The sequence below is a fragment of the Cucurbita moschata genome, unplaced genomic scaffold (genome assembly GCF_002738365.1).
Source record: "Cucurbita moschata cultivar Rifu unplaced genomic scaffold, Cmos_1.0 Cmo_Scf00008, whole genome shotgun sequence".
NCBI lineage: Eukaryota > Viridiplantae > Streptophyta > Magnoliopsida > Cucurbitales > Cucurbitaceae > Cucurbita > Cucurbita moschata.
In genome coordinates, this window is record NW_019268524.1 from 4462710 (window position 1) to 4476555 (window position 13846).

The 13846-nt window shown below is 31.4% G+C and overlaps 2 protein-coding genes across 3 annotated transcripts in view; one reads left to right on the forward strand and one right to left on the reverse strand.

Moving 5' to 3' along the window:
• The window catches only part of LOC111446686 (germinal center kinase 1-like), a 17811-nt gene extending 14562 nt beyond the window's left edge, over positions 1-3249 (reverse strand). Inside the window, exons 1-3 of one of the 2 annotated variants that reach the window (XM_023085609.1) lie at positions 3019-3249; positions 2362-2654; positions 1401-1457 (exon numbers count right to left, since the gene is read on the reverse strand). In XM_023085609.1, the coding sequence (XP_022941377.1) occupies positions 1401-1457; positions 2362-2456 (152 nt within the window). In that variant the 5' untranslated portion in view covers positions 2457-2654; positions 3019-3249. Of the gene's footprint in view, positions 1-1400; positions 1458-2361; positions 2655-3018 lie in introns of those variants that run through there. The other variant, XM_023085610.1, reaches the window with a different exon arrangement.
• A 6881-nt stretch (positions 3250-10130) lies between these two features.
• On the forward strand, positions 10131-12618 carry LOC111446623 (protein RICE SALT SENSITIVE 3-like). The gene is made up of 7 exons (XM_023085508.1): positions 10131-10590; positions 10712-10762; positions 10844-10972; positions 11114-11219; positions 11364-11405; positions 11480-11536; positions 11668-12618. The coding sequence occupies exons 1-7, from the start codon at positions 10460-10462 to the stop codon at positions 12400-12402; spliced, it is 1251 nt and encodes a 416-aa protein (XP_022941276.1). The 5' UTR covers positions 10131-10459; the 3' UTR covers positions 12403-12618.
• The last annotated feature ends 1228 nt before the right edge of the window (positions 12619-13846 follow it).

Consider the following 13846-nt stretch of genomic DNA (forward strand, 5'->3'; position numbering starts at 1 on the left):
TTTTTTTTTTTTTTTTTTTTTTCTTTTTTTTTGGTTGAGCAAAGAAAGGAAATACAAGTTATGTAATATACATGGAAAACCCCCCACCAAAGATAGGGAAGTGTCTATAACCATTTGTTTTTAGCCTGCTCGTTGGCTAAAAAAAATTTGTTACATCATTCTACGCTCTTTTAAGGGCATCAGGGTTCTTCCTAACAAGATGATGTACTATCTTGCATATATCTTTGTGGTCACCTTTATAAGGAGAAAAAAAAAGCTCTATGGATCAACATTAACGAGGTGTTCTTATGGATCAACATTAGCAGGGTGTTCTTATGGAAGCAAGTACAGCCGAAAAATCATATTTTCAGAGGCTCCAATTAATCATTAACACTTTTTTGAACTCCATCCTTTTGTAGCTTTACATTAGTGTAAATGCAACCTTCTTCAACTACAGTCTTAATATTCTTATTCTCAAGGGGAAGATCTTTTATAATTTCCGCTGGCTGAAGGATTTCTCTTTCCCATATTTTGTAATTTCATTTATCAATGAAATATAAGTTTCTTTTAAAAGAAAATAATCATTACAAATTCCTGGAAGAGGCTAAAAGGCATAATCATATCAATGCTGATCTTGCAGTGAGCAATAATTTGATGTCAGGAGTACAAATAATCATAATATGATTATGACACATAGAAACTGTCAAGTGCACAGAAAGCAAAATTGGAAAGTCGTAGTCTAATGAGCAACACTAATCAATGCTGATCTTGCAGTGAGCAATAATTTGATGTCAGGAGTACAAATAATCATAATATGATTATGACACATAGAAACTGTCAAGTGCACAGAAAGCAAAATTGGAAAGTCGTAGTCTAATGAGCAACACTAATCAGTGCTGATCTTGCAGTGAGCAATAATTTGATGTCAGGAGTACAAATAATCATAATATGATTATGACACATAGAAACTGTCAAGTGCACAGAAAGCAAAATTGGAAAGTCGTAGTCTAATGAGCAACACATGACACATAGAAACTGTCAAGTGCACAGAAAGCAAAATTGGAAAGTCGTAGTCTAATGAGCAACACTAATCACATAGAAACTGTCAAGTGCACAGAAAGCAAAATTGGAAAGTCGTAGTCTAATGAGCAACACTAATCAACTAGAACATAAAATAATAAATTAAAATAAAATCATCCAAAGACCCAAAGATAAACAAACGAGGATTATTAAACAACTCCTCATTTAAAGATAAACTCACCTTATTTAGCAAGGAATGTGGTAAAATTTGACCCACACTACCATTTTAATATTCACCAAGTTTTTTAATCATACATGCTATTCATTGTTAAGACAAGAGCTCTAAATTTGAATTTCATCATGAACGTCAGTGAAAAATATAGAGCAACCTCTGTACTTACGATTCTTCCAAATCAATAACTTTGATAGCGACTTCTTTGTTAAGCTCCTTGTCAAACCTGGAAGCAAATGCAAAAGGCATCAGGAGATTAGATCAATGAGCATTTCCAGTTAATTTTCTAATTGATTGCAGAGAAGAAAAGGCCTTGGTATCTCACGCCCTTCCCGAAAAAGAAACAAAAAAGAAATAACCTGAGAAACCATCCAGCATCGGCACCTTAGGTTACAAAAAGGATGACTGAACTTTTTATTAAATAACCTTTTCTTCAACTTTAATTGGGATTAAAGTAACAGCGATGTAGCCAAGTATAGACCCTAAAATTTGGGTAACATGCACTCCAGCACTCGTCGAACATGTATAAGATACTTGTTAGCACAATAGATCATGTGTCACACACTAAGTCCAACACTTATCAATGCTTATATGTGAGACACTCTGACATGTGTCCGACACGAATACGACACAATTCGTTTTTTGAGTATATAAATGCTAAAAGGTATAACCATATCAATGCTTATATGCGAGACAAAAACTATATATTTGGAAAGGACAATACATGGAACACTTGTTCTTTTGGTATAAAAATGAATAAGCTTCATGACCAAATTTCCTTCTTGTGTATAGTTTTTAAAATGTATATTTAAATAGATGCATCCTTGCATTATCCCTGTCCTAGTTTATTAAAAAAATGACAAATCAATTGTATCTGTGTTATGTCATATCCATATCCGAGGCTTCTAAGTGAGCAAAGTCGATCATATCCGTGTTGCGTCATATCCATGTCGAGGCTTCTAAATGAGCAAAGAAGTGTATACTTATCTAAATCCACACTAGTTTGAAGATCACATAAAGCCATTTTCTGACTCGCCAGTCACTTATTTAATTGAGCAGACCAAAAGATAAAGGGTGTAACAGATTACAACGCTCTGAATCACAGATATAAAAACAGAATTGAAGCTTACCCCTTGTATACATCACCAAAAGATCCTCTTCCAATAAGCTCCAAAGAACTAAACCTTGCTGCCACCGCCTCTGCTATACTCGCTACGTCAGACATTTTGTGCTAGCAATCTTTTTCACCTCTTACCCACTTCGCACACACTAGATTGCCAAACTGAACCACAATTTGAGACAAACTCAACCATCTCATCTCCAGATTTCCCTCATTTCTTGAACAAACAATCCAACCGGCAACCCCAAATTCACGACCAAAATTTGTCTTTACCAATCCCAACTGCAACCTCAAATATCAAATCTGGAATAGCATTGGAAAACACCAAAGAAATACAAAATTATCTACCACCAACCAAACCATGAATTTGACAACAAAACAGAATCCAAATTCATGAAAAGAACAACTGACATAAACATAAGACAATGCACAGTATCCCTTGAACCCAAAGTAAAGCAAGAGAGTCTCAACAATAGACATGTAACGGGTTGGAGGAACTAAGATACGCAATGGCGACAGGCCAACACAATGAGAAACACTGGGGGAAAAGGTCAACATCGAAAGTGAAACAACAACAACAACAAAGAAGTGGCTTGAAAACGAGGTCTTTAATTTGTGAAATTCAATTGCAATCAATTTGTTCACGGATTGAGATTCTGAAACTCACCCAAGAATGCGATTCAAAGCGATGTTAGGAAGAAGTGGTTTCTGAGCAATTACACCATAGATCTCTTCCTCCTTTGCACTCTGTCAATTTGCAGAGAGAGGGTTGGCGAGGACTGCGAAATCAAAGAGAAATTTTGTTGGTTTTAATGGGAACTACCCTTCGCTCCCCTCTCGCTTCTTCTTCCTTCTTTTTTTTTCTCTTTTTCTTCCTTCGATTTCTACTTTCTCTGTCTCACTTCGCAATAATTCTTTAAATAAAATAAATAAATAAATTGTACCCCGAGATTTGGACACAAATGTAAAATGAGAAATTGTATGGGATGATTGCAAAACGCACCGTTTTATGAATTAATGTAATAAATAATCCATAATTCCCATTATTTATATTTTATATTTTAAACTTTTTTCTTTTTCTTAAATGGGAGATAAAAACACTAATTAATTTTTTTTTTATTTTTTTTTAATTAAGAATAGTTAAAGAATTTAACTCAATCATAATAACAGTTTGGAGTCGAATTTTATAAAAAAAATATTGAAATTAAACTTAAATTATTTCATATAAATTATTTTCTTTTTAGTTTGGATGTCCAAATCCCAATAACTAAATTGGTAATTTAAATAATACGTATAATATATATTCATAAAAACAAAATACGCAAAATTTTGTATTTTCTCTATAAAATATATATATATATATATATTCTTAAACTTTTTTTTTACATAAATTATTAAATTATTAGTATTCCGATTACAAAATATGTACCTGATTTTTAAAAGTTGTAATGTTATTAAATTGTATAGAAAATAAAAATATATTTTTACTGAGGAAGATTTTGTTAATTTTTATTTTTTTTACCATTGAGATAAATCTAATTATAAGGGTAAGTCTTACGTTACTGATATGTCAAAATTTATGATATAGGTAAATTATAGAGGTATTATTTTCAGCTATATTTAAAAGAAAATAAAAGGCATAAGGTTTATTATTTTACAAAATTAATGCATTTATTTACTGCAATCCCCGTTGACATTCAAGTTTTGGGCCACGTTCCGGATGTTAAGAATATTATTGGGCTTAAATGTCGGCCCACATGTTAAATTGGATTATTTTTACCCAAACCTAACTTATATTTATTTTATTTTCATTTAATTTCATACCTATTTTTTATTATAAATTAAACGTTTAAAAACAAATAAACTAACATTTTATTTTTATTAAAAATAAAAAATTAGGTTTTCCTTTTATGTTTAATATTGTTAAAATCTTATTGTGGCATAGACTATTTATGGTTGGAGTAATATCCCTGCGCACTCAATTATTATTATTATTATTTATTATTATTATTATTATTATTATTATAATATTTTAATTTGGAAATAATCCATGTTAATCAGCCATTGATTGAGATTAGGGCGTGTTAATTGTTAAGCACCCTCTTCCTCCTATTTAATTTTGTTCTAATCCCAACGTTTTTTCTCTTAAAATTAATCAATAATAATCTTTTTTGTTTTTCTAAAAAAAATATATTTTTTTAATCATTCTTATTAATCAGGTTCAATTAATTAAATTAAATTAATCGTCGGTTCTCTCCTTAATCCAAATCTTTACTCAATGCCAGTTCATAAGCAGCTCTACAAAGCTGGTGAGACCATTTAATTCGTCATCATTGTATCATTTAGTTTCCTATTTTCACCAATTTTCAACCCTTTGTTTCATCCAATATTCTTTTCCAATTTCATCCATTAAATTAATAAAATTACCCCTAAAAAAGTATTTAAAATTTTTAAAATAGTCTTAAACTAAAAAATTAAAATTAAAAAATAGTTTTAAATATGAAAATTTTAAAATAGTTTCCTCTTTAAAATTTAAAGTCTTATCCGAACTTTAAAATTTTTTAGAGTACTTTTTAGACAAAATACGAAATTTTAATTAATTTAGCATATTTTATATTAATTCATATGACTTAATTGAAATAAAATATTGCGTAGAAATTCATCTAATAGTTCTACTATAATTTAAATATAATGATCGGTCAACTTTTAAAAATATAAATTTTAATTAAAAAAAAAAACTTTTGAGATCTACATTATATTTTATCACAAACACTTTATTTATAATTTAATTAAAATAATGAATAATTTTTCATCTCCAACCCCACACGATCCTAATTGGGTAATAAAACTCATTATCTCTATCATAGACTTCCTACCTTATTTTAAAAAGATTTTTTGTCACCCTTTTAAAATTTAAATTAAATTTAAAATATAAAAAATTTATAATATAAATTTAACGTAAAGAAAAGTAAATAAATAAATTGCGAAATCATGAAACTTTTATCGATCTTTTTTCGCATGTTTATGTCAATGTCACGTAGCACGTAGAAAAGCAGCAAATATATTAATTATGAAAATAATCTCTGAAACTACTTTAAATCTCAATTTTAATTTAAATAATAAACATCTTTTTAACACAAAAATATATATATTTATTTATTTATTTATGTATTATTTAATTTTCTACAAAAAGGACAGAGAAAATTATTGAGCCGGATAACGTACAAATTAGTCAATTCCATCAATAGTTGTTTCCAATAATTATTTTAGCATTTTTCTATACCATTATTTTTGTCTCACTATAATTTTAAATATAATAAATTCAATTTCAATGTTAAAATAAATGTTCACATTAAATATATAATATAGATTTATATATTATTAAACATGATCATGTATGTGTAGCATAGTTCACAAGTCACGTCTATGATGTCTTGTCACGTTTTCATTTAATTAATATTTGAGTTGTATTATGACATTTTCATAATTATTATTTTTTAATATAAAAATTTAATTTATTGTAATAAAAATGAATAAAATAAAATTAAGAAAATATATAATTAAAAAGATGTTTTATGAAATAATAATAACATAATCAAAGATAAACGTTGAAGGATTAGTCTAATTGATTGATTAATTAATTAATTAATTAGAGACGTTTCATTTGGGAGATTCGGGCGTGGGACCCACAAAGGATACGGTTCCCTTTTTTGTTTTTTTTCTTTTAAAATTTTATTATTATTGTTTTTTGAAAGTGGGCCATGGGCCGGTCAATGCGGAGGCTCAGCCCAGAACTTGAGATCTATGGTTTTTATATAATATTAATATAATTCGTCATTGCCACCCCCACGCGCGCGTGAGATTCAGGTGTTGGAAAATGGGGAAAGATTTTAATTATTGATTTATTCCTTTAATTCCCAAAATTCAAATTTATAATTTTTTTAATCAATTTTCTAATTTTTATTGAAATGTTCATAAAAACATAGACTTAATATTCATGCTAATTGATTTCTTTATAAAAAAAATAATAATTAAAAACAAGCCCGGCTTAATATTAATATTCACTTAATAATTAAAATTTGTAATATATAAAAAATTCAAAATTTTATTAAATACTCGAAATTTCTATTTTAATCACATAATCTTTATTAATAACATTTTTAGTGTTATTTTATGAATATTGGATATGTTTTATAGGTGGAGGCGCGTGGAGCGTGGCTTTCTAGGGAGCGAGTGGTGATAAGTAAAGGACGAATTGCCCCGCAATTCGTGCGCCTTCAACTTTTCTTTATTACAAACGATGCACCGACTGACTGTCACGGCACGTGCGCACGTGATAAGTTCTCCTCCCCAACAATTAATTAGTTAATTAATTAATTAAGTTTTTTTCTGAGTAATAATTTACCCCTAATGTATGTTTTCTGCCACTTTTCCTTTTTGATAAGCGCACCCCATCCGTCCCCTTGAAGCAAAATGACCATATTACCCTTTTGTCTCTTTCTCTCTCTTCCTTTTTAGAAGTTATCATTTTGCTTTAGCCTATAATTTCAATAATAAAGTTTTGGATTTGGGGAAATGAATCAAACTTTATTAACTTAATCATATTTTTATCTTAATCCCTAATCCAATTATTGTAACAACACTTCAAAAGTATCATTTCATATAACAAAAATAATATCCATTTAATTAAAATTTTATCGAGATTTTTTTTAAAAAAATAATAATGATAGATTGAATTTGAAAATGTTACGTGGTGATATTATAATTTTGTTTTTTATTCGACAAGATATGACATCGTAATCTCATCATTCGTTTTATCAAGTGGAAACCTTTTGACATGCAAAACATTAAGATAATATATGTTGATAATCAGTTCGAAGTGAATCCAAATTTTTTAATGACATGGAAAATATCTTCTATCTAAACATCTCGAGTGGTCAGATTTGAAATGGAAATGAATGTCCAACTCTATCGTATCTGATTATTATTTTCGATCAAATGGGTTAGTGGGTTGAATTTTTTTCGAGAATTTGTATAGTTAAATTGACGTGTTTTAATTATCATGTTAGTCTAATATAGTTGGCGTGTCTAGTAAAAGATACCCATTTATTTATTTAATGTAATGGGGAAAAAAATTAAAGACGTAATTAAAAAAAATTAAACTTCAAAAGGCCAAATAGAGTAGTACGAAATTCAAAGAATTTATAATTTTGACTAACTTTATTTAATATTATAAAAACTAAAGCTATTAAAGTGGCATATTATAATAGGAAGGGCAAAATTGGAATTTCACATAGGAATTATGAGAAATTAAGAAAGTGAGGAGGGGAGTGGAGGACTTGAATGAAGAAAAGCCGTACAAATATGACATAATTACCCTTGCGGATTCGTACAAATTAAAGAGAAAAAAAAAGGAGAAAAAACTGACATAATAGGAATATGATAATGTGATAATAATGTATTAAAAATTTGGAAAAAAAAAAAAAATTAGCAATTCAGAGATTAAGCGTCCTCTTTTGACTGCAAAGATTCTGTGTGACAAATTTTATTAATTATTATTAATATCCGCTATAAATATTAAATATTTTTAATTTTTTATAATAATACGATTAGTTAATCCGATCAAAATAAAATAAATATGAACCTATAAATCGACCCAATTTTTTATTTTTAAAAAATTTAGTCCAATTCAAACGAAAAAAATCCTGAATTGATTGGATTCTCGGGTTATACAAACACCCCGACTTCTCACCAAACATATACTATTTTTCGATGCAATTAATATATATAACTTTTACATTAAAATAATTATACTTTTTAAAAATAAAATTTATAAGTAAATCAAAAGGGTGAGATGATTTAAATTGATTATAGTTTAATTATACTTTTATTTTCAAATTAGTCATGATTAAACATATAATTAAGTAGGAGACATCATTTTTAAAATCTTATTATTAAGATAATCTGTTGTTGGATATTTGTGTAGATTTCATACCCAATGAGGGGAGTTTTAACAAATATAAAATATTAAATAAATCACAAGCTACAAATTTAATTTAATTTAATTTTTAAAATTATTCATACTTTTCTTTTACTTTTAATGAGTAATGAAATTGATGAGGGTAGAATGATACAAATCAAAAAAGGGTGCCAATTGAGTTGGAGTTAGTGGGTGGAAGGGTATGTTTGTAAATAATTAAGGTGCAAATAGTTAAAACGACGTCAATAAATCTAAGTTTGTTCGATTTATCCTATACACAAAATGCTTATGGGTGACTTTAGGTGGGTGCTCGTGGCGACCGACTATGGTTGATAGCTGCTTGTGGGTATTTTAGTAGTATGAGGGGTATTTTGGTCATTTCCATACCTACAAAATATTTTCAACTCAACACTCAAAAATAGTTTAGTTGAGGAGCGCTACATAAATGATCGAAAACTATATTCGAACGAGAGCGGTCTTAATCATAAGATAGTTAAGAAGAGGTTAAAATAATTGAAAGTCACTATTTATACTAACAATGTACATTTTCCTGTTGAGTAGTTCAATCATAAAAATTTCATAGTTAAGCTTATTTTGCTCGACCCAATTTAGAATTATTCTAAAATACACGTTAACGAGAATAAAATGACGGATAAAAAGTAATAAAGTAAAGCGGAGTGGAGATAGAAATTAAATAATAGGTAAAAGTTGAAAAGGGAAAGTAGATGGAGGCCTTGTAATTTTTCACTCAATTGGCAAAACAATAGGACTACTTTCTCCACATCTTTTACCTTGAGCTACAATTTTGGTTCACCCATTACTTCCTTCCACCTAAACAAACCCTACTTTTGTACTCAAAATCTTTCCTCGAACATTGACTCACGTCCACTTCCACACCTTTCACACGCGTATTAATACTTGCCCAACACTCCAACTTGTAGTTAAATGATCTGAAAATCCGACAATAAACTGGAAAGTAGGGTTACTGTCCAACTCTACTGTTAAGATTATTATGAAGATTAATAATATTTGACATTGATAACAGATGTTAGTGATGCACTGTGACTTGTAAATGTTTGACCTTTGAGCTTGTGAGGTCCCACGCTAATTGGAGAGAGAAACAAAACATTACTTAGAAGGGTATGCAAACCTCCCCCTAACATACGTGTTTTAATACCGTTAAGTTGACGTCAGTACGTAAAGGGCTAAAACAGACACTATCTGATAACAGTGAGCTTGGGCCATTACAAATGATATTAGAGTGGTGCGCCAACAAAGACCTTGGCTCCTAAAAGGAGGTTAGTCCATTTCTTATAAGTGTGTGGAGATGGAGAATAAGGCAAAAGAAAACCCCGAAATAGTAAACAATCGAAGAAATGAGGGAGCAACGATACTCTTTGAAGTAATTCAAAAAGTACACATAAAATAAGACTTAATAGTGTATCACTACACCTTTTGAATCCAAAGATTATGCATATGAAAAGTTAGAACAACATAGCACTAATTTATTTCCACTCTATTGCTAATCAAAATCAAAATGCAGACTAAAAATTCCCAAACAATTTCTCAGCCTACATAGCCAAAGTGGGATTCTTCAAAAAGAGACAAGGTTTTGAAAGGGAAGAAGGAGAAAAAAAACACCCAGATGTTAGAATTTGAGTACTAAAAAGAACAAACCAAAATTTGCCCTCTTCTCTCTCCCCCACAAGCTCAACAATCCCTGTAAATGGTTATGAGTGAGAGGGCTTCAAAAGAGGAAAAAGCTGCCCCACTACCATTTTCCGTAGTTTAGTTACAATCATACAAAAGACCAACCCAAACCCTCTCTCTCTCTCCTTCTTTTCCTTTTTATTGTTTATTTTTTCACCTCTTCACTGTATGTCTCTCAAAGATTACAAAACCTGCTTATTTGGGACAAACAAGAGGAGATAGAAGAAGGGGAGGAGGAAAACCTTAGAAGAAGTTGAAATTAATGGATGAAGAAGAAGTATTCTAGTTTTCTTTTGTGTGGTGGAGAAAACCCTTGAATCAAAAACCAAGATAATACACAGAACTTGGTTTGTTTCAAGGTTTTTTTCAGGGGGAGCGAAGAGGGGTCGCGTAAAAAGGGCCGCAGTGAGAGACAGAGATGGTGGGCTCAGGATCATCAGACAGGAGCAAAGAAGCTGTTGGGATGATGGCCCTTCATGAGGCCCTCAGAAGCGTCTGTCTCAGTTCAGACTGGACTTACTCTGTTTTCTGGACCATCCGCCCTCGTCCGTATGTTAATTCATTCTCTATTTCTCTCTATTTCCCTCTATTTCTCTCTATTTCTCTCTGTTTCTTCCGTTTTGTTTGTTGACCCATTTTTCTCTAATGGGGTTTCTTCCATTTTCACCAGAAGGGTCAGAGGAGGCAATGGATGCAAAGTTGGGGACGACAATGGCAGCTTGTAAGCCTAACCCTTCATTTTCATTCCTCTGTAAACTGTGGCATTGTTCATGTTCATTTTCTTGCACTGGATTTTGTGAAGGATGTTAATGTGGGAAGATGGGTTTTGCCGTGGGAGAGCTGCAGAGTGCTTGGAGGAGATTGATGGGGATGATCCTGTTAGAAAGGCCTTCAGCAAAATGTCCATTCAATTATATAATTATGGAGAAGGGTGGGTACTGGGTAGGTGTTTGTTTGTTTGTTTGTTTGGCTGTTTGGTTTGTAGGATTGTTTTATGTTTTGGAGAGGATCATAAGGCTTCTTGTGCTCATGTTCTTGTTTCCTGATTGGATTGATTGATTGATTCGGACAGGCTGATGGGGAAAGTTGCATCAGATAAGTGCCATAAATGGGTTTTCAAAGAACCTACAGAATGCGAGCCAAACATTTCAAATTACTGGCAAAGTTCATTTGATGCTGTATGAGAAACAAAGAACAAGCTAGTTTTTCTGAAAGATTTTGATTATCCCACCTTGTTTTCTTTAGAGTTTCGCCATTTGATCTTAGATATCAGAACTTTGATGGGTTGTTTTTGTTTTCTTTGATTGCTATCTACCTTGCAGCTTCCTCCTGAGTGGACTGATCAGTTTGATTCTGGAATTCAGGTGAGTTTTTCGCAATCTTAATGGCGTTTTTCATGATCTAATCTTCCCATTGAACCCTTTTGTGTTTGAATCAGACTATTGCTGTTATTCAAGCTGGACATGGCCTCCTTCAGCTTGGTTCCTGCAAGACTGTGAGTTCTTTATCTGTTCTTTCACCCTTACTGTTTGGTTGCTGTTTTCGAACGGTTGATCGTCGTGTTAATACTCGAACGTGCGTATGAGAGTGTTAAGAATAGCAATCTTTGTGTATATTTGTATTCAGATACCAGAAGATCTGCATTTTGTGCTGAGAATGAGGCATACTTTTGAATCTATTGGGTACCGATCTGGTTTTTATTTGAATCAACTCTTTTCTTCAAATAGAAACTCATCTTCTTCTCCAATGGCTTCAAAGCAATCAGCCATTCCCCTTCACCCTCCTCCCAATCTCCTCAATTGGGCACAAAGGCCAATTCCATCTCCTCCAACTTCTCTGCTTCCTTCACCCAACTTCCACACTTCGAATAGGCTCGGTTACCCGCAGTCGAAAGACGAGACGCACATGTTTCTGTTGCCACATTCCTCCGAGGCTCGAATGGAAGACGTGATGGGAGATCATGACAATGATATCAAATGGCCTAATGGGTTGTCGTTGTTCAATGCTCTCACGGGACGAGCAGATGATGCTAAGCTTTTGTTTAATCCGGAGAGCTTAGGAACCAAACCTGATCAAACTCACCTCCCTTTGATTCATGAACCGAATAACGCGAACCCAAACTCGGATCCTATGCACAACACGAATGGAGGTAACCCGAACGAGTTCTTGAGCTTAGACAGCCAATCTGAGAGTGCTAGGAAGATGGAAAACAAGTTCAAGAGAAGCTTTACCTTGCCTGCAAGAATGAGTTCATCTTCATCTTCGACTTCGCTCGACCACCATCCACATCAATCAGTCGAGTATCGTAACTCGGAGCAGGCGGGTATGTACCCGGACATAATGGAGACATACTTGGAATGAAGTTGGAAGAAAAGAAGGGCTGCTAGTTCAGTAGAAACATAGTGTTCTAAGTTTGTATTTAGGCAAAGCTTTCTGGTTTTCCTTTGTTTGGTGTTTTGCTCATTCTATCCAGTTTGTGATTCTGCTATTGCCTTTAAATTTCAGTTAGTTTCACTTGGATGTTCATTTCTTTGTAGTTTCATCTCAATACATATGTCTTTCTTCCGGTTTCTGTAACAGCTCAAGCCTATAGCTAATCGATATTGTCCGTTTTGACTCGTTACGTATTGCTATCAGCCTTACAGTTTTAAAACGCGTCTACTAGTGTGGGGCAGTTTCTATAACAGCTCAAGCCTACAGCTAACAAATATTGTCCATTTTGGCCCACGAGGTTTCTACACACTTATACAAGAATGCTCTGTTTCTCTCTCCAACCGGTTTCTACACACTTATACAAGAATGCTTATACAAAAACAATTATACATAACAATCAACTGAAAGCCGGACAAAACTTAATATTTTCAAATGGGGTTTTGTTTTTGCATATTTCTAGTTTGACCAACAAATAAGTCGAACTTACACGATACTTTTAATCGGGTGGGGTGTAATCTACGGCATTTCATTGTTTTTTCTTCTAAAAGACACGGTTGGCTGACACGAGTATAATTTAATTGGTAAATTTAGAAAATTATAAGAAAATTAGAGGGACAGAGTGTCCAAAAAGTTTGACTTGGTCAAAGGTTAGCATATAATAAGGAACATGTCTCCCATTGTGATTGAACTTTTATGTCAAATATGTCTTTTCAATTAAATAAATTTTGTCAATATACATTAAAATTTCAAAGTTTTTGAATTATTCAGATCTCTTTTGACAATTATTTATTTAATTTTTTTTGGGGTCAAAATTCAAAGGGATTGTTGGATTTCACAAATTTGTTTTTAATTTTACAAAATACATTTTTTTTCTTTATTTCTTTATTTTTTTATTACAAAAATTCCACCTTATTATAAGATCCATTTAGATGAAATAAAAATGGGCAAATTTTTTTTTTTTCAATAATGATAAAAAAAAAATATATTAAATTACAAATTCAGTCTAAAAAATGTCTAATATGTCCCTATATTTTAAACTTCATCTTCAAATTTGATAGGTACTAATCATATTAAATATTTTTAAAATTAATGAATCCATCCTATAAAATTGAATTTTGGAACTTAAAAATTCAATTTAATGTTTAATAAATTCATAATTTTTTTTAAAATGTGAAAGATTATTTCACCCTCCACGATAGAATCATTGGGTTTTGTTTTTGGACAGTAAATAGTAAATAAAAAGTTGTAATTTTTTTTTTTTTTTTTTACAGTAGATGATGTTTTTTTTTATAGGCCCAAGCTATTCTCTAGCTGTGTGTGCCGTCCATGTAATTAAAAAAAAAAAAAAAAAAAAAAAAAAAAAAAAAAAAAA

Bases quoted from the DNA above. Each gene is read 5' to 3' on its own strand.
- LOC111446623 (XM_023085508.1), top strand. From the start codon at position 10,460: ATGGTGGGCTCAGGATCATCAGACAGGAGCAAAGAAGCTGTTGGGATG. The intron at 10,973-11,113 runs GTGGGTACTGGG...TGATTCGGACAG, and splicing joins TTATATAATTATGGAGAAGG to GCTGATGGGGAAAGTTGCAT. The intron at 11,537-11,667 runs GTGAGTTCTTTA...ATTTGTATTCAG, and splicing joins AGCTTGGTTCCTGCAAGACT to ATACCAGAAGATCTGCATTT.